At 39.6% G+C, this 25,366-nt stretch overlaps 1 protein-coding gene across 1 annotated transcript in view; it reads left to right on the top strand.

Annotated features, from left to right (window-relative positions):
• The window catches only part of adamts3 (ADAM metallopeptidase with thrombospondin type 1 motif, 3), a 117,515-nt gene extending 94,329 nt beyond the window's left edge, over positions 1 to 23,186 (top strand). The window contains exons 16-22 of the mRNA XM_037099191.1: positions 1,281 to 1,361; positions 5,997 to 6,160; positions 8,721 to 8,877; positions 10,560 to 10,692; positions 14,835 to 15,042; positions 16,957 to 17,074; positions 19,216 to 23,186. Of these exons, the coding sequence (XP_036955086.1) occupies positions 1,281 to 1,361; positions 5,997 to 6,160; positions 8,721 to 8,877; positions 10,560 to 10,692; positions 14,835 to 15,042; positions 16,957 to 17,074; positions 19,216 to 19,697 (1,343 nt within the window). The 3' untranslated portion in view covers positions 19,698 to 23,186. The remainder of the gene's footprint in view (positions 1 to 1,280; positions 1,362 to 5,996; positions 6,161 to 8,720; positions 8,878 to 10,559; positions 10,693 to 14,834; positions 15,043 to 16,956; positions 17,075 to 19,215) is intronic.
• Positions 23,187 to 25,366: the final 2,180 nt, after the last annotated feature.

Here is a 25,366-nt window from a genome sequence, read left to right as displayed (position 1 = left end):
CGGCCTAACAAACTAACTGCAAAGTCTTTGTGCAGATAAAAATGTCACATCAAATCAAACTGCAGACCTTTGGAGGCAATCTGGGATTTTGTTGGCAATTTACAGCCTGATTGATTGAACCTCAACTGGCACGCTGATGCTCGGTTCAACCCAAGCACCCACCCATAGGGTCTTCAGACAGCTAGCTGTATGTGCAATATTTCAGTCTACCAAAAACTCTGAAGATTGTAACTTCCGACTGCTTGGGGTTCTGAAATTGGCTGCCATCAGATCATGTTGTCCCAGACATGACAGGGCATCTTTTGTGATTTTGCTTGCAATTTATCTCCTCTGTATAATTTAAAGCGAGCAGCACCAGCTTCTCTGCCACCTATTGTAACCTTGGTTGAACCTTGTGACATTGTGCCAGTCGCATTCATAATCAACTCAGCAGCACCGCCGAGTCTGCATCAGGTGGCTGTCAAATCTAAGGGCAAGTAATTACACGCCAGTAGTTCACTCCTGGTGATTGGCAAGTGTCACCCTGCCAGCAAAAATGGTTTGGCTGCTCATCCAATGTGAATTCCACTGGTCCCTGCTATGCCAATTAAATATGCCTCCACTGTAGGTGATGTGTTGCAGAGAAACAGAGAGACGGTGAGCTGGAGAGGAGAGGAACCATTGTGTGACTAACTAACTCACTGATTTTATTTTAAAGGGAAGACCAGAGGAGCCTTCTCTTTGCCGAAAGGAGCACGGAATGTGTTTTTAAATGAAACGGAAGACTCTAGAAATGTACTTGGTGAGTCACGGTAGGTTTGTAAGTGGTGGACATCCCAGACAGAAGGTGACTTTGCTGAACTTTAGTCCAAAAAAACCTCTTACTTTTGCCTCATTGAAACATGCCTCAGGGCTCTTTTCATTCACATTCACATCATATGAGTTCAAGGTTAAAGGAGTTATTTTTGATAGACTTTCAATTGTGTAGCAGTACAGATATGTATTTTCTATATTTTAAAAGTCCTTGGAACAGGTGGATGTGAATGAGTGACTGTTTTCAATGAAACTCTTAGCTGCAGCCTTCTACCGGGCAGATGAAAGCTGATGTAGACATTTTCTTTTTTTTTCTCCTATAAACCACTTCGTAGAGCAAAGTGGACCAAACTTCTGAAACACGTGTGATGTCCACCACTGCAAACGAAAAAGACTGTTTCTGTATCCGCTTAACTTACCTGTCTCTTTCTCATCTTTCCTAACCCCCCTCTTCTACTTCTGCTGACGCTGCTGCGATCTGAACAAAGGTTACCTTAAGATGTTTCTCATTCCTCCTGGAGCTAGACATGTGATCATCCAAGAACATGAGGCCTCCCCTCAAATTCTTGGTAAGTCCAATGCCCAAACACCATCACATGCATGAAATCAGAGGATGCCATAAAACATCTCACCACCTTCTTCCTCATGCTTCCCTGAAAGCCTAATGAAAAACACAGGCTATACTGTAAAATCAGAGATTGTTGACTATGACTAATGTATTCTCATAGTCTTCACCTCCCAGGCTAAGAAAACAAGTCTTCATATTGTTCATTCTTTATTCATTGATCTTGAGTAGTGGGCTCTTTCTACTGCCAAATCAGACTGCATTTTTAGTTTTTAGTTTTTTGGCGTTGACTTTTTCTCGATGTGAGGTGACGTCACAGTTACACTCAGGCGTTTTCGAAAGGAATCTTCATTATTTGACCCTGTTACCTGCCAACTATCTAGCTAGTTTCTTCTAAATACATCATTCCTCATGTTGACCAAGTGGTTGTTATTTATAGCGTGCTAAAGCATGTATTTAAAGCCAAACCATGATCTTTCCTTTACCCTAGAGTTGTAGAGTTTGTATCTGAACCTAGCCAAAATGTTACCATAGCACTGTAAGATCATTTCTTTATGGGTAAACAAGTGAAGGAGTGGTTAATGCCGTGTACTATTCATGGGTACCGGACTGCGTCTGACCATATAGTGACAGGCACTACTGTTGGCTAATCAGACAGTCCTGGCTTTAATGGTTAAAGTTTTGGTAAAAGCATTTGGAGTTGCGGAGAATGCGGAGCTGTAGAGAATGGAAACAACCTTCCAGGTTCCCTCTAAAGATTTTGTCTGACAGGCGATTGAATGCATGAAAGAGCTGATGAATCTGTTTCTTTCTTGTTCTGAGACTGGCCCGAGGAAAGCATGATTAATTCAGCACAAGGTGGGAAGGGTCAGCATGATTTCCTCAGCCAGAGGCAGTGTGTTTTTAAAAGAACACTCTGTAAATTAATAATTAATGCTTCAGTAATTTATCTGACACCCCCATCCTGGGAAAGAGTTAGAAGGGAGGAGGGAAGAAGATAAAGATCTACATAACTAAAAAAAGTCAAACACAAACTTATGTGTGGAGTCTTTGAAGTAAAAGAGTTGGTTTAGAAAGGATAAATGTTGTAGGGGTCTGAGTCACTGTTGCTAAGCCTGACAAGCTTTCTGTGCACACGGCATGTAATGTGGTTTACAATGTAAATGTAAACTCAACACAATAACCAGAATAAATGTCTGCAATGTACATTTCTACAAACCACGGAAATGTTAAAGCTTCTCATTTCTTTAAGTTGCAACGTAAGGTTCCATTTTCAGTTTATGGACTGGTTAGAGCTGGGCACAAAGGCCACTCGGTTAGAGTTAGGAAAAGATCCTATTTTGGTGTAGAGCGCCTGGTTCTGTTGCCACAGAGAAACTGCCCCAAAGTCTCTTTAAAAATATCCAATGGTGTGACACTTGGTCACTGGCTTCAGCGCTCCTCACCTAGCTGTAGGTCCACCACCATGCCCTCCACCTCCAGACGTAAAAATTTAACTCATATATATATATATGTTATACAAGTGGCAGTATGGTACATATGACACCTACTTATTTGAATTTGTTTAAGGTTTGGTGAAATGTAAACTTCCCCTATTTTTTCTGCATTTTCTGCATTTTTCTTTCTCTTTTTTTGTATTTTTGTTGTGTAAAAATGGAAATAATTAGTAGAATTGGTGTAAAATATTAAGTGAACAGTAAAACATTATGTTCCACACAGGATATGAATCCCAGTCTCCTTAGCAAGAGTCATTTAACCTGTTCAGCCACAACAACTTGCAGTGATAGTCCTGGAGCGACATTAATTACAATGTTCCAGGAACAATACCAGCACTGCTTTATCAAATAAAACCCCTTTCCCTTCTCAGAGTTTGACTGTTAATCAAGTCAAATCAGTTTTAATTATGTAGCCCAAAATCACATTTCACAAATTTGCTGCTGTGGACTTTAGCTGTTGCGAAATTTGAACAATCAACTCCTATTTTGCATGCAGGGGAGTGATGTATGAATTATGTCTGCCTTGAGCCAGCGAGATTGTCTTATTATTCCCTGCTCTGGAATTATTATCCCTTCCAAAAACTAGTTAGGAACAGTGTGTCCCTCCACTCTGTTGCCACCTTTGATAAATCCACTTCCAAGGCACGGTGACAACCACCTTCCATTTTTCATGCATGCAGTTAAATTCATTGTTTATTGTGTTCGAAAATTCCGTCAGAGGGTGTTGACCTCTGCTGATTGGGGTGAAGATGATGCATCAGAGTCCCTGAATAGCTGCTCTCGCCCTGGCTGTAGATGGGTGAAAAGCTTTGACAGACGGGGATGTTTTCCAGCTCAATCTACAATCAGAATCAATCACAGATATTTCAAGGAGTTAATTCCAGGGTGTGCTTGCATATACTGAAGAGACACTTGTGTCAGACATGAGAAGAGGGAGGACTTCATAATACGCTTACATTTTTATAGGTATGTATGTACTGATGTATGTCCTGTGTTAGGACGTTTAAGCTTTGACTTCCATGAACTAGTTGTGTTAGGTTTTCACTTGCACGAAAATAGGGATTATAGTGATAACCTCACCCTTAGAATGACTGTTTAATGTTAAAGAAGGCTTAAATCCCTCCTTAACTACTTCTTAATAAAAGCTTGACCTTTCGGAAACAGTTTAATCAAATTCCATAAACAGCTGAGTCAGGGTAGGAGGTCGAGGTGCAGTCAGTTTTATTGTTTACATAAAGACGAACCGGGGGACCTCAATAATGCAGCAATAGACCCTGACCAGTGGTGACTCATGTCCCTGAGCTACAGCATGCCATCATCTGCTCTGAGAGGGAATACTTGCCTGGGAGGTCGACTTTGCAGAAGCTTAAAGGATAGGCAGGTTTTATTCTGTTTGTTAATGCTTTATGGGGGGGGGGGTATATCAGTGTCCAAACCAGAAACATCTGTGATTTCTGGTGATTGCTCTTAATTAGATGATGTAAATCCTCTAGAATTGGAGCAATTTGTTATGTTGCATTCAAACATGAAGGATTGTGGTTTGTTAAAACAGAGGTGTAATAAGTTGCCCTCCAGCGTCACCAGCTGCACTATATGTGCAGGATTTAAACAGTGCAATGACAGATATGTGCTCTATTTTTATGCAGCTGGAGTGATCTTCTATGAGAGGAAACCCTTCAAAACAAAAACAGCAAAACATGTTCTGTTGTAATTAGTTGAAAAAAGATGCACACGTTCTACAGCAGAAAAATTTAATTGACCCCACTGCAGCAGAAGTAAAGTTGTCATGGGAACAACAATGAACACACAGGTACGATCGTGACTGTCAGTAGGAAACACAAAAACACACAGCAGGTTAAAGTTGATCCACCCTTCTTTCTCTAGCGTTCCTTACTCAAGCCAGCTGTGGCGGAGCGGTCTCCTGCCTTATCATGAGGCTGAAAGGCCCAGCGAGCGGTCAGTGTGAATGTTAGTGGCTACTGCAAAAGGAATATTGGCTCTTTGGCTCTGTGTTACAGGAGAGAGCATGATCGTGCCAGATGAAATAGCCTCCATCATCACAAAGCATCATTCACCGAGAAATGTCTGTTTGAGGTGATTGGCTTTATTTTGACCAAACCCTGCAGCTCTGGACGAGAAAAAGAAAAGAAAGTCTGCGTTGCAGGTGCTGTTTTCAGCCGAGAGAATGACGAAAAAAAAATACACAATGCAGCACTGAATAAATAGGTTTTGTGGATGTCTGGCGTTGTTCAGACCATTTGACATATTATGCTTGAAGAAGGGTTTATTTACAGCTTCAGAATGAATCCGCTGCTGTTCTATAGTTTTGTAAACAGCATCCATCTGTCCTTCCTGCCACTGTCATTATCAGCTGAAATGACATGTGCTGATGGATCACTGTAGACGTTTCCGACTTGCTTACGTTTCAAGGTTTCCTGCTGTTAGCTCTGCATTTCTGTCAGTGTGTCCGTCAATATATCTTGTATACTAGGGCAGTGCCAAATAACTGTATTCATCATCACTTCACAGTTCGATTTAAATAAAAAAAAACAAAAAAAAACAAAAAAAAAACTTTAAGGCACAAGTTGGGAAGGAAAGCAGAATGTTTTGATACAATCATATTTTCTGGTGCTCCAGGCTGATGCTAACACTACTGTGTTTACTGATCAAATGACATGCAGGTCATAACTCAAGAACCTGATGCCAATAATGGGACATTAGTTGCAGTTAGTTTGAGTCATGTTTGCCTTCGAATTAACATGTGGACTATGCTCGCTATAATGCAGGCCTTAGTGTAAGACTGGACCACCAGACGGAATGATCCATGAGTCGTAATAGCTTTTCATTTTGCCCCATGGGCATGTTTTGCGCAGGAAACAGGGCCATTTTCATTTCAGCCCCTCGGTTTTGACAAGTTTCATTATATTAGTGGTTTGACAGCAGGTTCAGAACGAAATATAGAACAAAGCAAAGGTTGTAATGTTAATGCATAATTATTCCAAATAAGTCCCCTGGGTAATACAAATTTATGAATCACCCCTTTGACACCATAAATTGCTTTTTCTCTGTGAATAATTCAAAACTTCAAAAAATGAAAGCCAGTTCAACTTTGTCAGCATCTCATAACAAGTTACTGATTACAGCAATCAAGAACCAGGCAACGGGGCATTACATTCTGAATGGAAAAGGAGAGGAGGTCAAGTCCAGAAGTTTCATTGACTTGGGCGTTGAGTGGCACTACATCATCGAGGAGGACGTGGAGACACTGCACACCGACGGACCTCTGCACGACCCCGTGGTGGTTCTGGTAATGATACCTCCTTCTGTATCAAAGGTTCTATAGCATTTAAACCAAACAGACATTCCCTTGACAGTATTCATTTTTTATAGAAGAATCAGGTCAGCCGTCAGGTTCAAGCTCTCCATTCTTCTCATTCATTTTCTTTCACTATCTGTTAAATATGAATGGATTAAACTTATTAAAGTCCAGTAATAAAAAACTCTTTTTTCAATTTGACATGTATTATGACATGCATTTGACTGCATTGTTCAAACCTGGTAGATCACAGCATGGATAACCTCCTCCAGGTCTGCCAGTGTTGAATGAGATATGACTGGGATCACTTCACGTACTTGGACGTGAATGAAGACGCAACTCATGTTTATTCTCATTATCAGTTCATCTGTAGATTATTTGCTTGATTGATGAATTAATTGTGTCAAATGTGTCTGTTTATCTAGATAAAGTGCAGGAGGGCAATAAGTGGCTGACAACTGCTTAAATGTTACTTAAAGGCCATAACTTAGTGAGTGAAATGGAGCTGCTGCCCAAAAGAGTCAGATTTCAGGTTTTCAGGTAGAAGTCTGTTACACTGGTTGTTTGCCTACAGGATTCAAACCATACACTTTGAAAAGTTCCCCCAGCACAGGTCCAGCAAGAGTACAATTCATCATAAAACTATAACCAGCAGCAGACACAGAAAAAAAAGTACAATTATTAATAAATAGTGAAAATACCCTGTGGTTGTCATTGCGCATCATCTGCCAACCTGATGTTCTATAAGAACTGATCTGTTTTTCATCTGTCATGACATCCTGTGGATCTGATCAGTGGAAACCTAAAGGTCCTTTGTGAAAGAAGCAACTAAATGATGGAGCAGACAAGATTAACTTCAATTGGATTAATCATTTGTTTTCTTTCTTGTTCTATTTGTGGTTTCTTTCTGATTTCTGATCCAATTTATGCTTTATGAGACATGGAATATATTTAATACATTTTTAATTCTTATTAAATGTTTGTTGAGCAAAACACATCATGTCACCTTTGTGCCCTTATGCTGAGGTTTGATATTGATTTACATGTAATAGGTGTTAGTTATAAGGGCTGTCCATTTAATTTAATAAGACTACTGTATTTAGCTGTTAATAAAGGCAAATAACACAGTTTTTTTTAATGAAAAATAAGATATTGATAAGCACTTAAAAGAAACTGGCCAACAGTTTAAAGATGCTTAAGAACATGAATAACAGCCTTAAGAGTTTCTTATACTTTTTTATAATGGCATTACAAACACATTAATTAAGTAACATTCTATGTCACCTATTAAACCTTGTATTGTTTTATAGGGTTAACTGGCCCTTAATTCTGCACTTAATAAGTAAAGGTCTTCATTTGAATAATCCAAAAACATTTATTTAAATTTAAATTCCAAGATGAATATTTCAATTTACAGTCTAGACTCTCACAGGATATCTTTAATATCAAAGCAATACTGATCACACCCAGTATTTAACAGTCAAGCTAAAGTTGAGTTATGTGGTTGTACTGCAGCATACAGCAGATGCAGTATGTGCTCTGTAAATCATTTTCACTGTGTAGGGGGGAAAAAAAAATAAAGAGAGAAATTTATGGAAATTATGAAATTATGGAAATGTATGGTTTTTGCTGTCATGCTTGTGCATTTACAAGATTTTAAAAGATTAGATTTGAAAAAATTGTCAATGTCAAGCTTATATAGCTTGAGTTTCTAACTAACTGCTTTTAGCTCATAAAAATGTGTCTAAATCTACCTGATGTCCAAACCTTTAACGGTGGAATGGCTCTTGTTTAGATTGTGGAAGTGAAATATTGTGACACTGGAATAAATTCAGTTTTTTTCATTTAAAACAGAGAGCGAGAAAAGGGCGTTCATCTGAAAAATGGTGGCAATTAGTGATTAGAGCTCATTGATGTTTCTGTCTGGGTGATAATTGGTAAACTCAGTATGCTGTTGCTCTCCTTCACCCACTGCACAGAGAGTCAGAGCCGGCCATATGAGAGCACATTCACTGAGAACCATTGCCGACTCATTTTTAGGGAAAGGAGTTAATGTCTGGTCTAAATGTTGCTGGAATCATCAGAGAGATGCTAAAGGGGTCTTAGAAGTCACCACAAGAAAATGCCCAGAGTCTTTTGCTACCTTTTTATGATAATAAAATGACTAAATGCAGGGAATTTTCAGTGCTTATTTTAATCTCACTTCATAGAGCCAGTCATTTGATGAAAACAATATCATGCAATAAAATGTATGATACACACCATGAGGTAATACCTTGATATGACATTCAATGAAGTTCCTTCGTACAACTTTAAAGAGTATAATTCCATGTTATTTGATAGAAAAAGTGGAATATTTATATTTTTTTCAGCCAGCTGTTATCCTTTTGGAGTTGAGCCCTGCAGCTACCCGATGAAATGTACCTGATCGAAAGAAAAGCTCAGAAACAGCAGAGTCTTCCTGCTCTTGAGATTAAGCAAAACTCATTTATTTCCACTAATTTGCACTGCAAGTATTACGTATAATGTGTTTTTTTCCTCTGGTTTGCAGATTATACCCAAGGACAATGAGACACGGTCCACTTTAATGTACAAGTACATCATCCATGAAGACTCAGTGCCTGTCAACAACAACAATGTCATCCAGGAGGATACGTATGAGTGGGCTCTGAAGAGCTGGTCTCCATGTTCCAAACCTTGTGCCGGCGGTAAGGGATGAATTACCATCAAATTAGAAGAGAACAGATGAATCATGTCTTTTCTTTTTCTTGTACAAAAAATGTTTTTCAACATATCACAGGCGTAGGCAGCCTTCAAATTAACGCTAATGCGACCTGAAATAAACAAGAATAGCTGCGTGTTTTAATGAGGTGCTGTCATGTGTCTGTAGACATGATGCTCATGGCGGTTGTATACAGGAATTCAAAAAAACAGTCTTTACATTGTTGATTTTGACACTAGCGACTGTAATATGAGTGGCATCTCTCTGCAAGATGGACACCTTATATATTTCTGGTTATTTTTGTTATGTTGGTTTTTTTTTTCCATAACAGGCAGGGGGCCATGAACACACTCCCACACCTGCACTTGACTCATATAATAATGATCTTATTATGCATTATTTTTAGAGGTTAGTCAGTCGATACAGTGTTTGCAGTGTATTCCCTGTTTGGAAAGGATGATAGTTGTCGACACATGATTCGAAAGTAAACTGAGAGTTTTCGTTGAGTCTATATGAATGTTTTATGAAAATGACAGCACGTTTGCTATAAAATATAACTTAATTGTGAAACAATGTGAAAAATAGGTACCTATTGAAATTATTTTAATATTCGATCAACAATGCGCTTTTTCCCAATGCTTTTAGACAGATAAATATTTTTCTGTGTTAAATGTTGCCAGACATACACTGGCAAAAACATTAGATAGTTGGAAACTGAGTAAATGAAGAAGCGTTGAAGCTAAGAACAGCCACGCTTGCAATCCTTTTTTTTTTTTTTTTAAGCTGTTATCTCAACATCATGGGTTAATGATTGCTCAAGATAACGCTGCTCATTTTCTCATAGTAACAGGTTGATTTATCTTGTTATCTTGAGTAGACAAACAACCGATTTTCTGAGTTCCAAGTTAATTTGATGAGAGGAAATTACTTCATTAGATTCAAAAGAGCGGATTGCGAAATACACACACTGCTCTTTGGGCCGGGTTAGGGAGTTTCAGAGCAAACCACATAAACTTTTTTTTATAAACTTTAGCTATTTGTTTAAAAGTTGTTTTGGCTAGAGATTAGATATGAGGGTATTTACACGATGGCTAATTGTTGTAAGGGATAGGTGTACGTGAAGTGGTCAATTTAAACTGTCCAGCAACAACCAAAAGAGCTCTCATTGGCATAGGAGAACTAGACAAGAAACTCCCCACACTGGAGGGTCTGTGGATGGCTTTATTAAGTATCTGCACACACAATCAAGATTTTAAGTACGTTCTGATGCGTTGATCAATAATGTTGATCAGCTTCAATCAGTGGCTACACCGTCGAGACTCCATGGCACTGCTGATCCATGAAAAGCGCTAAGAGGAAGCAACCCTTTGTCTTCTCATGATAACGGGTTGATTTTCTTGGTACCTCGAGATAACAGCGCTTGTCTTCTCAAGACAATGCCATTAAGAGAATCAGTTGCAAGCACAGCCGTTCTCAGCAATATTCAGGAAGAGTAACAATGGAAAAAAAGACCACAAATCTGAGCAAGCATTCAATGCTCCACAGCTTGACAGGTTTTAATATGGTTTGATTTCCAGCCTGTGAAAATGGCTGGGTAATGATCAAAATCTAATTTTTTCTAATTGCTTCTTTAAATGTTCCCTTGTTTCACCTGTGCTTCCTTTGCAGGTTACCAGTACACCAAGTATGGCTGTCGAAAGAAGGGGGACACCAAGATGCTCCATCGAGGCTACTGCGACGCCAGCAAAAAGCCAAAGCCCATCCGCAGAATGTGTAATCTTCAGGACTGCACACAGCCTCAGTGAGTGCACACGTCGCAGCTTCACTCACAGGAAAACATATTGAGGGGTTATTACAAGTGCTGATTAGATTCAAACTGGAGCTTAGCTGCAGTCTATTAAGATAAAATGTTTAAGTGTCTCCGCTCAGTGTGAGCTGAATTTGAATGAGCTTCTTTTTCACCGTGGTGTCGGCAACAGAGAGGCAATGGAGAGAAAGAAGGCTCTCCAAAATCTGCTCTGTTACATCAGGAGGTTAAGGATGATCATTATGGGGTTATAAACCGAGAGTATAAAAGAGTGGGATGGGAAGGTTTCAGAAATCTTGAACACCTTGTGCAATTGCTGCCAAATTCACAAGAAAATATACATTCAGTGGAATTTCTGGAAGTTTGCTAAACTGCGACCATCAGCCAGTAAGTGTGTCTCGTATTCAGAGATTTAAGTCAAAATTTTCTTCACACTACCACAACTTTGTACTGACTCGTGAAAGAGATTTAAAAATGCACAGAGCGGAGAGGTCATTCAGTCATTAGATGAGTCATGCATAAGGGCCTTTAACAACGATTAAATAGGTGCACTATGTAGTTTTTTTTTTAACGTCTGAACAAACTAATAAACAAACTCACTTTATTTCCATGACTGAATAAGCTGAATTAATAAACTGACCCTAATGGACAACGCAATTTCATACTGTTTCATACCTTGTTTACATTTGGCGGACCCTGCCACCTTTCTAGCTTCAAAAAGTGTTCTGGGGACCTTTGAGAACAGCTTGTCTATTCACTCATGGGAAAACAAGACATTTCTGAGAATTGTATTACCTCTTTAACAGTCTAAATATTAAAAGTTTGAATTTCTTCTCCAAATACACAGTGCCCCTTTAAAGGTGTTAAAATAGGCAGATAATACATAAACCTGCAAACTGCATCAAGGATTAAATCAGAAATATTGTGAAAAAATGTGATCAAACAATGAATCAAATCATTCTCAGTGGAGTCATTGCATGGGGCATTAAATGTGTCTCTACTATACTTTTGACATTCAGCTGACAAAAACACAAAGAAAGTTTCCCGTCTCCAGCACAGACTATATCAGTGATTCCCATTTGACGTACTGCGCCTGAAGCAGCAGCGTTAATCTCTATTTATACTTGTCTCTCAATATTTGTTTTAATGCCACTTTAAATCTAATTGGACTCAAACCTTGGGAGACCCAGTCAGTCAGTAATTCTCTCAAAATTTGCACAGTTTCCTGTGCAGAGTGTCTAGACAGGTCTGCGTTTTAATCAATACATCATTTCAGTGTGACCTGGGTGAGAATGAGCTTTGTTGCAAGATATCAGTCTGCTTTAAACTTTTACCTAGAAACGAGACAATATGAGGGCGACACGGCCTCTCTGGGTGAGGACACACTCAGGCTGCTGCGCTGTATGTGGTCACCGAGGTGATGGAGTCCAAACGCAGGGTCCGGACAAAAGAAGGCCCACAGGTGATTAAAAAGAGTTGCATAAGCTGATTAATGACACAGGCTGCGAAAGGACCAGGATGAGAGAGAAGTTTAAAGGCAGCCGCCCAAAAAAAAAAAAAAAACTGCACCCAAGATCATCCATCAAAATCTTACAGCTGCATATGAGCACCAGCTTCTTTTGGTCAATACACAGCCATGATGCAAGACCTCACATGTGCTAATGTTACCCACGGGGGCAGTTCTGATCATCTTCAAACCGAAGCAGCGAGAGAGGAGAGAGATCTAACGCTGGATGGAACGTTCACTCACTGCTGTTAAGGAAACTGTATTCCTCTCATGTTTTTACTGACTTCTCTTTGAGCAAGCCTCCTGGACCTAAAGCGTCATGTCAAAACCAAGGTTAAAATCTGTTTCTGTGCAAATCAAAGAATTTGAGAGATTATGAGTGCTGCAGCCTTGATGGAGGTATGTGCTCTACTTTTCCTTTCACTGACTTTGTACTTTGTGCTGGTATCTGAGTTGGTCCGTGTGAGGAGGCAGACTCTAAAGAAAGGTGAATGCCCTCAATAGCTGGCCTAATTTTTTTTTTCATTGCTGGACTCCCCACCTTGCACCATGACTGAGATTTGAGGCAAACCTGAAGAGAGGAGGAGCAGAGGCAGAGGCAGAGGAGATAAAAAATGTCAATGAGAAGATGTGGGGCCGTGTGCCTAAAGAAGATTTGAGTGGGACCCTGACGATGTAGGGTAAAATGTTACCACCAGCTGTGACAGCATTGGCCAATGTGTGTGGGTGTGTGTGTGTGTTTGTATCCAACTGTCATTCTGCCTATTTGCATTTGTTTGTGTGAAAAGGATGTAGCAGTTTGTCAGATGTAATGAGCAGCAGCATACTGTGCGAGGGATATAGATTTTACACTAGAGACCATTTTGATCACACCAGCAAGCGACTGATCACGACTCTATTCAGCATGTTCACGTTCTGACCCACGACCACGCTGCAGACGATCTTAGCACCCTTGGGTGGGACTATGCGCATTTTTCTAACTTGGCAGTTGTCAAAACAGCAACTGTGTTAGTTCCCGCTACAAAAGCTCTCGGAGGACCATTTTTTTTCCATGATGACACACATTCCAACACACAGCAATGTAAAACCCCTGTCAGAAAAAAGGGGCTACCGTGCAAAAGATTCAGAAGAGGTCCTGAACAAACACTTCTAATCCTCACAAACAACAGCACTGAGAACAAAATGCAGATGGGTTTGTCAGTCTGAAGGACTTTTGACCACTGTTAACATTCTGTATCCCTAAAGTACTGCAGCCTTTGAATGCTTGATAAAAATACACTGTATGGAGTGGATTTATGATGTGAGTGGACTAACCCTTTGTTATAAATACACCCGTAGCTGATCAAGCTGCATTTTAATGGAATCTAATAAGTCATTTCCAGTGCTTCCAAGTAGGGTTACCTACACATCATGTCATTATCCTCTGTTGAAAATTAATGCCTCACCTCTCTCTGTCACACACACACACACACACACAGATACAGTCCTTCTGGGAAAATCAACTTCACTGACAGACTCGGGGGAAGAAGACAGTCACACAGATGGTGCCTGATGTTTTTGTGGGAATTAATACAAATGTTTGATTTGAGAGTGTCAGTCAGTCAGAATGATAGCTTTCACAATTTTAAAGGGATGTGTTGCTTTATGTGTGGGAGGTGTCGGGTGAGTCTAAACTTTTAGGAGTTTGGGGAGAGTGAATCTGCATTCAGAGCGCTCATCAGGCGTTGTCCTCAGTAAATAGGTCATAGCTGCATGTCAGTTCTCTATGTATTTCTGTCCTACGTCAGTGAATGTTATGTTTAAAGCTCTTCACACCTGCTCCTGAATGCTAAACAATTCCTCTTTGCTGGCCTGCAAAGAATCCTTGAAGGCATCGCTTTCCATTGTGCCCACCTTTTGTCCTCCGTTAGGAGCGCCCATTTACCGTCTCACTCGCCGTGATGTGATTGTAGATTCATGAATGCCGTTAGGGATGTCAATCTTGAATTCATTTAGAGGCAAATTCCATCAAATTAAACACAACAAAATATGGAGACAAAGAAAAGCACATAGCAACATGGGGTCCACGAACCTTTCTGAATATATACAGTTGTATATATGTCCTCGATCAGCCTTTTGAAGTTAACTTTCCTGCTCACTTTAAACTGGAGTAGATTTTACTGAAACTACAACTTGTATTGGTGTGAATCAGATTCATGTTCCCATGCAGGAAGAAGTTGGTTCCTGCTGCCAGATGACACTGTTTAGGAGAACTGCAATGACAAATCAATTAATCAAGTTGTCAGTCAACAGAAAATTAATCAGCAACTATTCTATAATAACCATTAATCAGTTTGAAGCCAAAATATTCCAAAAAAAAAAAAAAACAATTCCAGGTTATCAAACGTGAGAATTTGCAACTGTACTCTGTTAGCAGGGTTTTAGACTTATTAAATTAACTGTTTGCAGACCAAAGAGGTACATTTTAGAAGGTTTAAAGAAAAGTAAAGAAACAAATACATCTTTTTCTCCCAGATTCATTCTGTGACCCTTTGAAGGGACTGGACCCCTGGGCCACCTACTGAACTGTTTTTAAAGTAGTTAAAAGTAGCTCATATCCTCAGCAGTATCCTCACTTTGATTTCTCCAGATGGATCTCAGAAGAATGGGAGCATTGTACCAAGACCTGCGGCACCCTGGGCTTTCAGATACGGACAGTTCGGTGTGTGCAGTTCCTCCACGACGGCACCAACCGCTCCGTCCACAGCAAGTACTGCAGCGGGGAGAAGCCAGAGAGCCGGAGGCCCTGTAACAGAGTCCCATGTCCAGCCCAGTGGAGGACCGGAGCGTGGTCAGAGGTACAGCATCTACACGATCTATTTGAAAGAGAGATTTTCTTTATAAACTCTGTTCTGGGATCTGGGTGTCTGATTGATCTTACCCATCATGTCATCTTGTTTCCAATCAATACATGTTGGCTTAATCGCTGTCAGCTCACCATTTTTCCTGTAAATACATATCGATACAACAGCAACTTTAACATGCCTGATATTCTTGACAAGGCGGTTTATGAAGATAGAGCACGAGACATCCAATATTTAATTTGAAGCAGCGTTGCATCTCATCCGAAAACGCAGCAGTTTCTGTCGAACAATTCCCTGCATCCCAATGAGACTTTTGAAACCCACTGGAAAAAAAATCCAATAGATCAGACAGCAAGCTTAGCAGTGGAGAGCAGATAAGAGCTAATAAGATGCAGATTCTTCATGTCAGCAGTTCATTTGTGATTCTTGGTCAGATTTTCAGACAGCATGGCTTGGAGAGTAGCTTATGTGAATGTGTGAGCACTTGAGCATGATAGTAGTTCCTTGTAACATGAATGATTAAAATGATACCTTTTTTGCTTCTTTGGGGGTTTAGCTTTCTTCATTTAATAAGTCACAAAAGCAGAGTTTCTTCAACATTTCACAATTGACAATGGACATGATACCTTGTAAAACCATTTGAACTGCATGCTGATATGTTTGAAAGACGCTATGTAAAGTTTGACTGCTACATCCATTCACTGAAAACCCCAAGGAATTGTTAGCATTGCATATGATCTTCACAGTCCAAACGGCGTTGTGTAAGCATCTTCTATTGATATCTCTTAAAAGGCCATAGTGTTCCTTTATAAATGCAGTCTGAATGAAGCGTTGTCTGATCATGCTTAAAGGAAAAGGTGTTCATATCTGTCATCAACATTTAAGTTGGCAGTCATCCACAGAGGGAGTGTGAAGCTGAGTGTGTGTCAGTGGTATTAGTGATATGAGACAGTAGCAGTGCTGTGGCACAAAAACACAGCACTGCTTCACACAAGAAACATGCAGTTCAGTAGAAGGTAGGAAAAAAAAAAGAGAAGCAACATTTGTCAGCATAGGTTTTTGTACATTTCAGGCAGATATTCTCCATCATCCCTCCAACAAATATTATTCCGACTCCAGCATATTTCACACATAGCATATTAAGAAGAGTGTTTTTAGAGATGCTAAAATGTGTTGCTAAAGTTAGAGGACAAATTCTTGTAGGTGTGTTTGACATGAACTCACTCTTGAATGCATGGTGCAAATAAAACCAAATCTATGAGGCATGTGCATCTACTCTGAGTGAAGTTTTTTTTTGTTTTTTTTTTTTTATGTGTTTCGCACTCAAGCAAATGATACGTTTAAATGGGATCAGAGGTGGATGTGCTTAGAACCCTACCCATGTTTGTGCAAAGCTTTATTTTTCACAGATTAGATTTGGGTTGTCACTGTGTGTGTGTGTGTGTGTGTGTGTGTGTGTGTGTGTGTGTGTGTGTGTGTGTGTGTGTGCGTGTGCGTGTGTGCGTGTGCGTGTGTGTGCGTGTGTGTGTGTGTGTGTGTATTCCGAGCTGCCAGATGGAGATAGATTAAAATAAATATATATTGCAGGTTGTTTTGAATTCTACAGTGACTTTACAAAAAAAAAAAAAAAAATGAAGTAAACTGCAGTTGACAGTCCAAACAAGCAACAATAAATGTTTCGGCAGTACTAGACAGACTTTATTTCTTGCAGCTTTCCGTGTGGACACTGTGATGTCTCTGCCAGGTCAACTGTGTAGCCAAACATTATGTTTGTTGGTGACAGCTGGACCTCAAGTCGATTTACCATCCCACCCACCTATCCTGACATTTCCTGTTGGCTGTTTGAGCTGCCTTCACTTGTGTTCTTTCACGATACGCGAGTGAGTCGCTGTCTGTGCTCTTCCACAGTGCTCTGTGACCTGCGGAGAGGGAATGGAGAGGCGTCTGGTCACTTGCCGGATTGGAGATCAGTGTAACGGAGACAAACCTGAAAATGTGAGACAGTGCAGACCGGGACCCTGCCATGGTAAAAACACTGTCTCTTAAGAGCTGAGGACAAATGAATACCTCTTCGAGCAGCAGAGATGAAGTTTCTTTTTAAGTCTATGGGTCAATATTTCAGCACATTTTGGCTTCTTCAGGATAAGCAAACATTTATTTCAACACTCCTCCACAAAATACACCATTTGTCATTTCTTTCCGAAAGCCAAACACTCCTTAAATATGAATCATGTATTGCTCCAACCTTCCAGGTAGCCTTTGGTTTTCATTAATTTCTGATATAAAAATCAATAGGCCAACACGTGATTTATCACAGTGGACACAAACCCAACATTAATTACTTCCATTACTGTTGGATGCAGTGCAAGTGCATATTTACCAGAAACGCCTGCACTCCTTTCAGAATTATAGTGACACAAAGAATAATATGCAAACTTGAGGTAGATATTCCTGTGTAACTGAAATTTTCCAAGTCAGCTGGGTGACTTTTTTTTTTTTTTTGCTGTTTTTATGCTACATTTAAGCATGGATGGAACTAAAATATCCAGGGTTTTAACTGTAAAACAGAGAGTAAACACAGAGCTCCTCACCAGGAGACAGGTTTACTTACTGTAAGTCAGGTTGTCTAATGATGATGCTTTAAAACAGCTAACAGCTAAGGGGAAATTTAAACTTTTAAATAGCTGAATATATGATCATCATTCTCAAATGTCATCACAAGCAAATACTTTTGTTAAAATGTTAATGCTGAGTAGATATTTGCAACTGAGCCAGGGAGATAAACTAGGAAGGAGATACAGAAGCCACACGCTCTCTCCAGTGCATAAAAGCACACGCTGTATATCCAACATTGATCCACGCCATACGTGTCTGCTCAGAAATATTACTTACAGGGTTCTTGAGAGCTTTAAAATCAATATGGCACTACATATACATAGAGTAATGATTACAGCAAATCCATACATGATATACGTGCGTACTTAATGTGGATACTTTGTCATTTAATTGAGCATGCTGACAAGGTGAGTTCAGTTAAAAACAAATAACTTCTCGTGCAGTACGCTGTGGTGCATTTATACCATCCAAAATATGAAGGTCAATAAAAAGAAGCAAGATTTTAAAATTTTGTCTTGTTTTGTTTTTTAACTTTCCTTAGTGTTTTGTTTTTAAGCTGAGAAACCAACCAAAGTGTCCCAATGCCATATTGTGTATAATAACTTGGTTCCTCTCTTGCATCAGCAAGACTCTTCAAACAACAAGAGTTCCTTTCCACTGCACAATAATACAAAAAAAAAAAGATTTCAGACATTAGCGACCATCGTTGTGTGGATTTGGAGTCACACAACTTAGAGGTTCAAAGTAATTTTCTCATTGTAAGCCTTCAGAGCATAAGCCTCAACAACCTTTTTTCAAATGAGAATCAGATGCTCATGAATGTTACTAGAATGTGATGCTAATGTCAACACATGAGAGGCACTAACTACCGATGCTTATGATCACGCTGCACTTCACAATCTTCAACATCTGTTTCATTTTCTCGGTATGAGAGTTCGGCAAGAAAACGCGCTAATAGTATCACTGCTGTTTCTGTGTTTGATGTATAGTAATGAGAAGACACACACGCTGCCTGCCCGGCATAAAAAAAAAAAAAACAATCCTCCTCGCCAATCATCACACAAGTCTACAGCCTTTTTACCATCATTGTTCCAGAAGAAGCAGCTTCCTGCTTATCCAGGAACATATTTAAGGCTTCAGTTGAAAAGAGATCTAAAGAGAGGCTGTGTGTGTGATTAGAAAAGAGATCCTGTCTATCACTGCACCACCTCTCGCCAACATGTGAATTAGGGGAGCACTAGCATCAGTTTTTTGCACTTTGCCAGCGGTATGTACAGTGGTATGGATCTGAGATCACAGCACTCGTCTTCACAGAGAGTTCAGCTTTCTGCTGAATGTTCTATGCACGATATGTTCTACAGTTTTTTGTTGGTTTTTTTGGGTACAAACACTTAGCCAGTCTCCTAAAAGCAATGCTCTAGTGCTTGGTAATGCATCCACTTCAGCTCCACTTTTTTTTTTTTTTGATCTCCTTCCAAGGCCTCCTCTCACCACTTTTCAGTGCTGTGTCTCATGCGCCTGGCTCACACCGTATGCTTTTTGCCTTTTCAGATGAGCCATGTAATGGAGACAAATCCATCTTCTGCCAAATGGAGGTCCTAGCACGGTACTGCTCTATTCCAGGCTACAACAAACTGTGCTGTGACTCCTGCAGCAAGCGCAGCGGAGCTCTGTCACTGTTTTCAGATGCTGCTGAGACGGAGGAGCACGTCCGATTTGGATCAGCCTCCCAGCTGCTAGAGACATTAACTGCCTCGGTGGCAGCCAACGGCACACGCAGTGGGAAACAAGGCTCAGGCAAAGGATCAGCCCCAACAGGCAAAGCCGCAAAACAGGTCACCACCCCTGCTCAACTTAAGAAAACCCCAGCGAAGATCACCACAGCACCAAGGCGGGTACCACGACACATCGGGCTCACTGGCAGGAAGCTGCCTGCCATGACAACACTCCCCCTGGCAGACCCGACTGAGGGTCAGAGGTCAAGCAGCTTGACAGATAGTCGGTGGCCTACATATTCCGAAGTGGGGAGATGAAAGTGACGCCCTTTTCCCATCTGAACTTTTAATGTACAGTAGATCATTCAGCTTCATCCTGAGTCTTTTCAAACCAAAAAACACCACAGATCGAGAAACAGAGAGAAAGATAGAAAAGTGCTGGTTCACTTTGTTGTGAAGACATTCCCTTTCCTTTTGCCCCTGATATTGACTTTCATACTTGATATTGAGAGGAGAAAATGTCACAGTCATATTATGATAAAGGGGGAATGGTACGAAGGTAATTTTCATCTGTGTCAAATGAAAAGCTTAATGAAACACAGCTGCAGTAGTTCATAGTGAATAATTATAATGGTTCAAAATAGCCAAAGGACAGATTTAATTGAATTAAAGAATCTATTTTTCTACACTGCTCCAAACTTCAAACATGTCAGTAAATGTTACTGGTTGTGTAATTCCAACCAAACTCTTAACTTTTTTGACACGAGTCATGAAGCCTCGCATTTCCCCTCTGATTGGTCCTTTTTCTGGTTTTGTCATTTAATGAATCAGGCCATGATGTCTGCGCAGCATTTTAGCAGGTCCTCCAGCTAACACTCTGCAGACAGCGAGAGAGAAAATGTCAGCAGGCCCAGACATCAAAGTGTCAGTGTGAACGTTCATGACAACAGATCATTTAATGCAGCTGAAAAGCCCCTTTTTACTTGAAACAAACTGCCTTTGTCTTGCCAAAAAAAATCAACTTTTAAGCTTGGGCGCATATAGAATCTAGCTTTCCCAGTACTTGAGGAGTAATAGCATATACAGTATCATCCACCAGACTTTATGTGGCCACATATGGAAAGTGGCCAGAGGTAAACAAGTTAAAACCATTAGGAAAATGGTTTCAGTTGTATAGACGTTTGATAGCCAGTGACGTCTGTTGAGTGGCACTCCACAGTTTGTATGGAAATGGGTATTTATAAAGGTTCCTGTAAATACTGTACATGAAAATAACAGTATTATTTGAATAAGCTAAGGATATTTTCAAGCACCCTTTCAATCAATTAGAGTGATATGATTATTTCTAATGTTTACATTTTCAGCAGCAGTGTTGAATGGACATTAACAGTCACTGTTACACACTCGAACGCTGGCACAAGGTGCTCTTGGTAATGTTTTAAAAGAATAGGTCAGCATTTTGAGAAATAGGATTATTTGCCTAATTGCACAGAGTGGATAAGAAGATTGGTACCACTTTCATATCCATGCAGTCAATAAAACACTTCAGCCAGTAGACTGTTGTCTTAGCTCTGCATAAAGACTAGAAGCTGTAGTTAATTAATTAATCTGTTCTGTTTAATTCGTACAAAACTGAAGTTTAAAAACAGCACAAATATATTTTGTTATCTTTGGAGAGAGCCAGGCCAGCTGTTTCTATCGATACACTAAGATAACTTTCTTGGTGCTGTCAATTTATGTTTACTGTGCAGAAATAAAAGTGGTTTTCGTATTCTCTTATGACATCTAGCAAGAAAGAGATAAAGTGCACTCCCCTAAATGTCAAACTATTCCCATTACTTCATCCCAGCCTTCATCTTTTTCTAAATCAGAAGTAGGCTATGTATGGTGCTAGCATGCAACCTCTTTTACACTTTGTATTGCCCTCTTGTCAAAGTCTTCGCTCAGAAAGGTTGAAGTTGTTAGGGTAAAGAAGGGAACAAACCAGGGAACATATTTAACAATACATGTCACGTGTTAATACTATATATTAGATACAGCCGGCTCTTGTTCAGCTCGGACAGACGTGACTTTTCACTATGCAAATGAAATGTATCCTTCTGTTCTTCTTTGATGAAACCACACAAGAAACAAACACACAACTTGAAACGTGCTCCGCTGTTAAGTTTTTATGTTAACATAAGTTAACAATTAGATTTCCAACACTTAAAGCTTCATTAAGCATTTTTTGACCACTAGGGGGCAGAAAGACTCTCAAACAAACAGTACAGTCCACGTGTGCCCATTCACCTACCAGAGGGTTACTGGTCGACTCATCCAGCAGAAACAGAGCAATACGAGCGTCTGATTGAATCCTGTGTGTGTGTCCACCTGATAAATGATCACTCGCATTTTAACTCCTATCTGGACTTTACCAACTCCTGAGGGAAATCTATCTCCTCAGCTCGGTGCTGTTTGGTCCTGACTAACTTACACTCAGCTTTTTGATTTATCTGTTTGAGTTCACAAGGGTGAAACCAATGTGCTATGAGCTGTGTAGTGCTGGTGTCGGGTGTTAATTCTCAGTAGGTTAATCTCTGTGAGAGACCCTTTACCATTACACAGAGTCGTTTTAATATCAAAAATCTCGCTTAATGGAGCTTTAAGCTCATTGCATTCTTTCACATTCAGTCTGAACAAGGTTGTACTGAATATATTGTATTTACAGGAAGAAAAGCCTCACTGTAAGCACAAGAAGCTGGACCTTCAGAGGAGTTTTACTGTATGTGGAACATGTTTTTTTTCCACCTAAGTGTTTCCTAAATGGCTTTTTTTTTTGATGGTGGACGAAGGTTCAGGAGAGAAAAGCTATTTATTTACGAATTCAAGAAATTCCTCACAACCACCATGCATCTGACTGCAATAGCAAAGACACAGTTTTGTGTTTTCAGCAAAGAAATAGCTCGCAACTATTCACACTCACTCCTGTGTGCCAATGTATAGTACATGTATATAGCATTGAGTACATGAATATTTATTGAGAGTTAAAGGGTTCTGCTTTGTTTTTACGGTATGTGCGGTGCCAACTGGTCAATAAGCTGCAGCCATTAAACAACTGAAAACTGACCACATTCATGACGCCCTTTTCTTTTCTTCAGCCACAATTTCAAAATTTAAAAGGCTTGCTACTTAAAAAAAATCCAAAAAAAAAAAAAAAAAAAAAAAAACACAATAGACTAGAATTGACATTGTTTTGTTTGCAAACAATTAGATGTAAATATACATGCTCAATTTTGAGATGTTTTACTTGTCGTCAGAAAGCTGTCTTTTCACAGCCGTTTCGTAGAGGTTGTTAACAGAGCTGTTACATCAGTGCAACATGTACTGGCAGTCAAACGCTTTATTTTAACCAATAAAACATTATTAGCGTAGTAACAGTAATGTTGTTTATAATGCTGTTTGTAGTTGTCAGTATTGTCTAACCATTTTACATTTTCCTCCCTAGTCCTCTTCACATCCTTTAGCCTATCTGCTGCCTATACGTCATTGCTGCTTGTTATGCAGAGTTTGTAATGAAAGATAGAGTAGCTTTAGATGTTACATTGACAATCCCTGAGCCTCAGACAGATATTACTGCATAGGATTCTCCATGTACTGTATCAATACCCCTGTGCTATCCGTGCATTGAAGGATTATGATTGTCATAACTGTCAGTCACTCTCTGCTCTATTTTTCTTTTTCTATGTATTTGTGTAGATCGAAGTGTACACTACTGATGCTGTTTGTTGTAATGGGGAGCACATAGCAATAAAAGATCTGATTAACTACTCTGATTTCCTACTTTCAGGCTTTCTCCATCATCATTTATTGCATCCTAAGTCGCATTAAGTTTGATATCTGTAGCCCAAAAACACAAATTCCTCTCGGGGCTGAGCACGTTCAATTTTAACCTTGGGTGTAGATGATTGAAATTGAAAATATTTATTACATATTCTTCTCAAAAACTAGAAGCTAAGAAAACAAGAGATCAGCCTTTTTCTTTTATGGCATCTTGTGGGCTTTTGGAGACGGCCCAAACAATCACAAGAATAAAGTCCTATGGGGCGTTTTAAAATTTTTCCATGGAGACTTTTGACATTTGGTGTAGACGTACATGAGCTGGGTTTAATTGATAGACTTTATTTCTGAAAAGGGGAGAGTAACATTTTAAAAGAGAAATAACTGGAATTAAAGGAAGGTTAAAAAGATGAAATCAGGGTTGCAAAACGAAAAAACCTGAAGGTTGTCAAATATAAGTGTAGGGAAAACGAAGGATATACTGGAAATATAACATAGTGAGTTACTTCTTAATTTATTACTCAGAGAAGTGAAGACAAGAGTATGAATACATCCTATCAGTTAAAGTGTTTGGCAGTCCTGTGACACTCCTAATGGATGGGTGGATGGGTGGATGGATGGACGGGTGGATGGATGGATGTTACACTGTTGCATTAATCAATGTCATGTACATCAGGGGTGGTGAGAGGTAAGACAGTCGTCTATATGAAAATGTCAGACATAATTACTCAAGCACCATCGTTTTTACTCTAAGATGAAAAGAAGTGTGATTTGGCAGGGCTGTTTCATCCTCCTTCACTCTCGTTTAATCACATGGCATCCTTATTTCCAGCATCAGCCTGGGTGATTGATTACTCGGAAAATCAATGTAAACGAGATCCTGTCACACGCCCTTTCAGCTACTACTCGGCTGTCATTTTCCATTCGTGTGCATCACATTATTAAACTGTGGTACATTTGGAACAGGACAGTGAAATGTCAAATAAATTAGAGGTGAAAAAATGCATCCTGTTTGGTCGTCTGCGCCACATGGACGAAAACTGTGGGCTGTACATTAACAGCAAAATTTATCATTAACCATGAGCATTAAATCAGGGACCATTACACTCAGTTCCTCCCTTTCTTCAAAATGAGGTGACCTTTGCTGCACTAATCACATCTCCAACTTAAGTTTGTTGATTTACAGTAAATAATTACAGTAGGCTGACTGACATTTAGAATTGTTAACACGGTATGTACTTTCTACATCTTGCTGAGACACATTTCAGACAATTGAATGACCATCTTCATTTGTTAAAGTGAAGGGTTAAAGATGTAATTGTTATTTAATTGTTTATTTTATTATTATTTTCTAAGAATAATTTTACTAATTCTACTACAACAATGTGTGCATATCTCTCCATCTGCCTGCACAGCAAGTTTCAGATTGTGGTTATTAAAATTCAATCAGCAGCAGCAAGAGCTGAGTGCGCCTGTATGCCGAAGAGCAGCGAGCATATCCCTGGTATTAACATCCTCATACACTCCATGAAATTGCTTACATTGTAATCCTATATATAGTATACAGCTAATATAGACTATATCATCCACCACTGGATTAGTGTGGTTGGCTATTTCAACCTTTTAATAGCACTTTAGATTATTTCCACCAACTATGTCATTTTTTCCAATCCAAACACTTCACTGTATGGCGGTAGATGGCTATTCTAAGTTGGCCCAGCACAGAATTGCTGCAAAAAATGGATATATATTGTCAAAATAGTTAATAGGATAAATACCAGTATGTACACACACACGGAGACAGTGTCAGAAAAGTTGAGATTCATACACGCCTGCCAGACACAAATACAAGAGAGGGACACTATACTTTGTCCTGAAATGATTCTGAAATATATTAAAGCTTTGCCTGCTCCATTGTGTTTGCCATAAATTCATTGGAAAATGTTGAACAATTACATTGAAGGTGTGTTGAAATAGGAAGTGAAGAGGAAATGGCAACACTGTGTATGTGTGGAAAGAGGAAGTATTACAATCAAGGCTCTGTCTGTCATTCTGTCTCTGATGATCATTTTTGATTAAGTACCAACTTTGCAAAGTAGAGGGATGTGTAATGGGTAACCATGATTGAAAACAATGTGTTGACGTGTAGCAATCTAATGTAAATCAGTAAA

Source organism: Acanthopagrus latus, chromosome 5 (assembly GCF_904848185.1).
Source record: "Acanthopagrus latus isolate v.2019 chromosome 5, fAcaLat1.1, whole genome shotgun sequence".
In the NCBI taxonomy this organism is placed as follows: domain Eukaryota; kingdom Metazoa; phylum Chordata; class Actinopteri; order Spariformes; family Sparidae; genus Acanthopagrus; species Acanthopagrus latus.
This window is presented reverse-complemented; position numbering and strand designations above follow the sequence as displayed.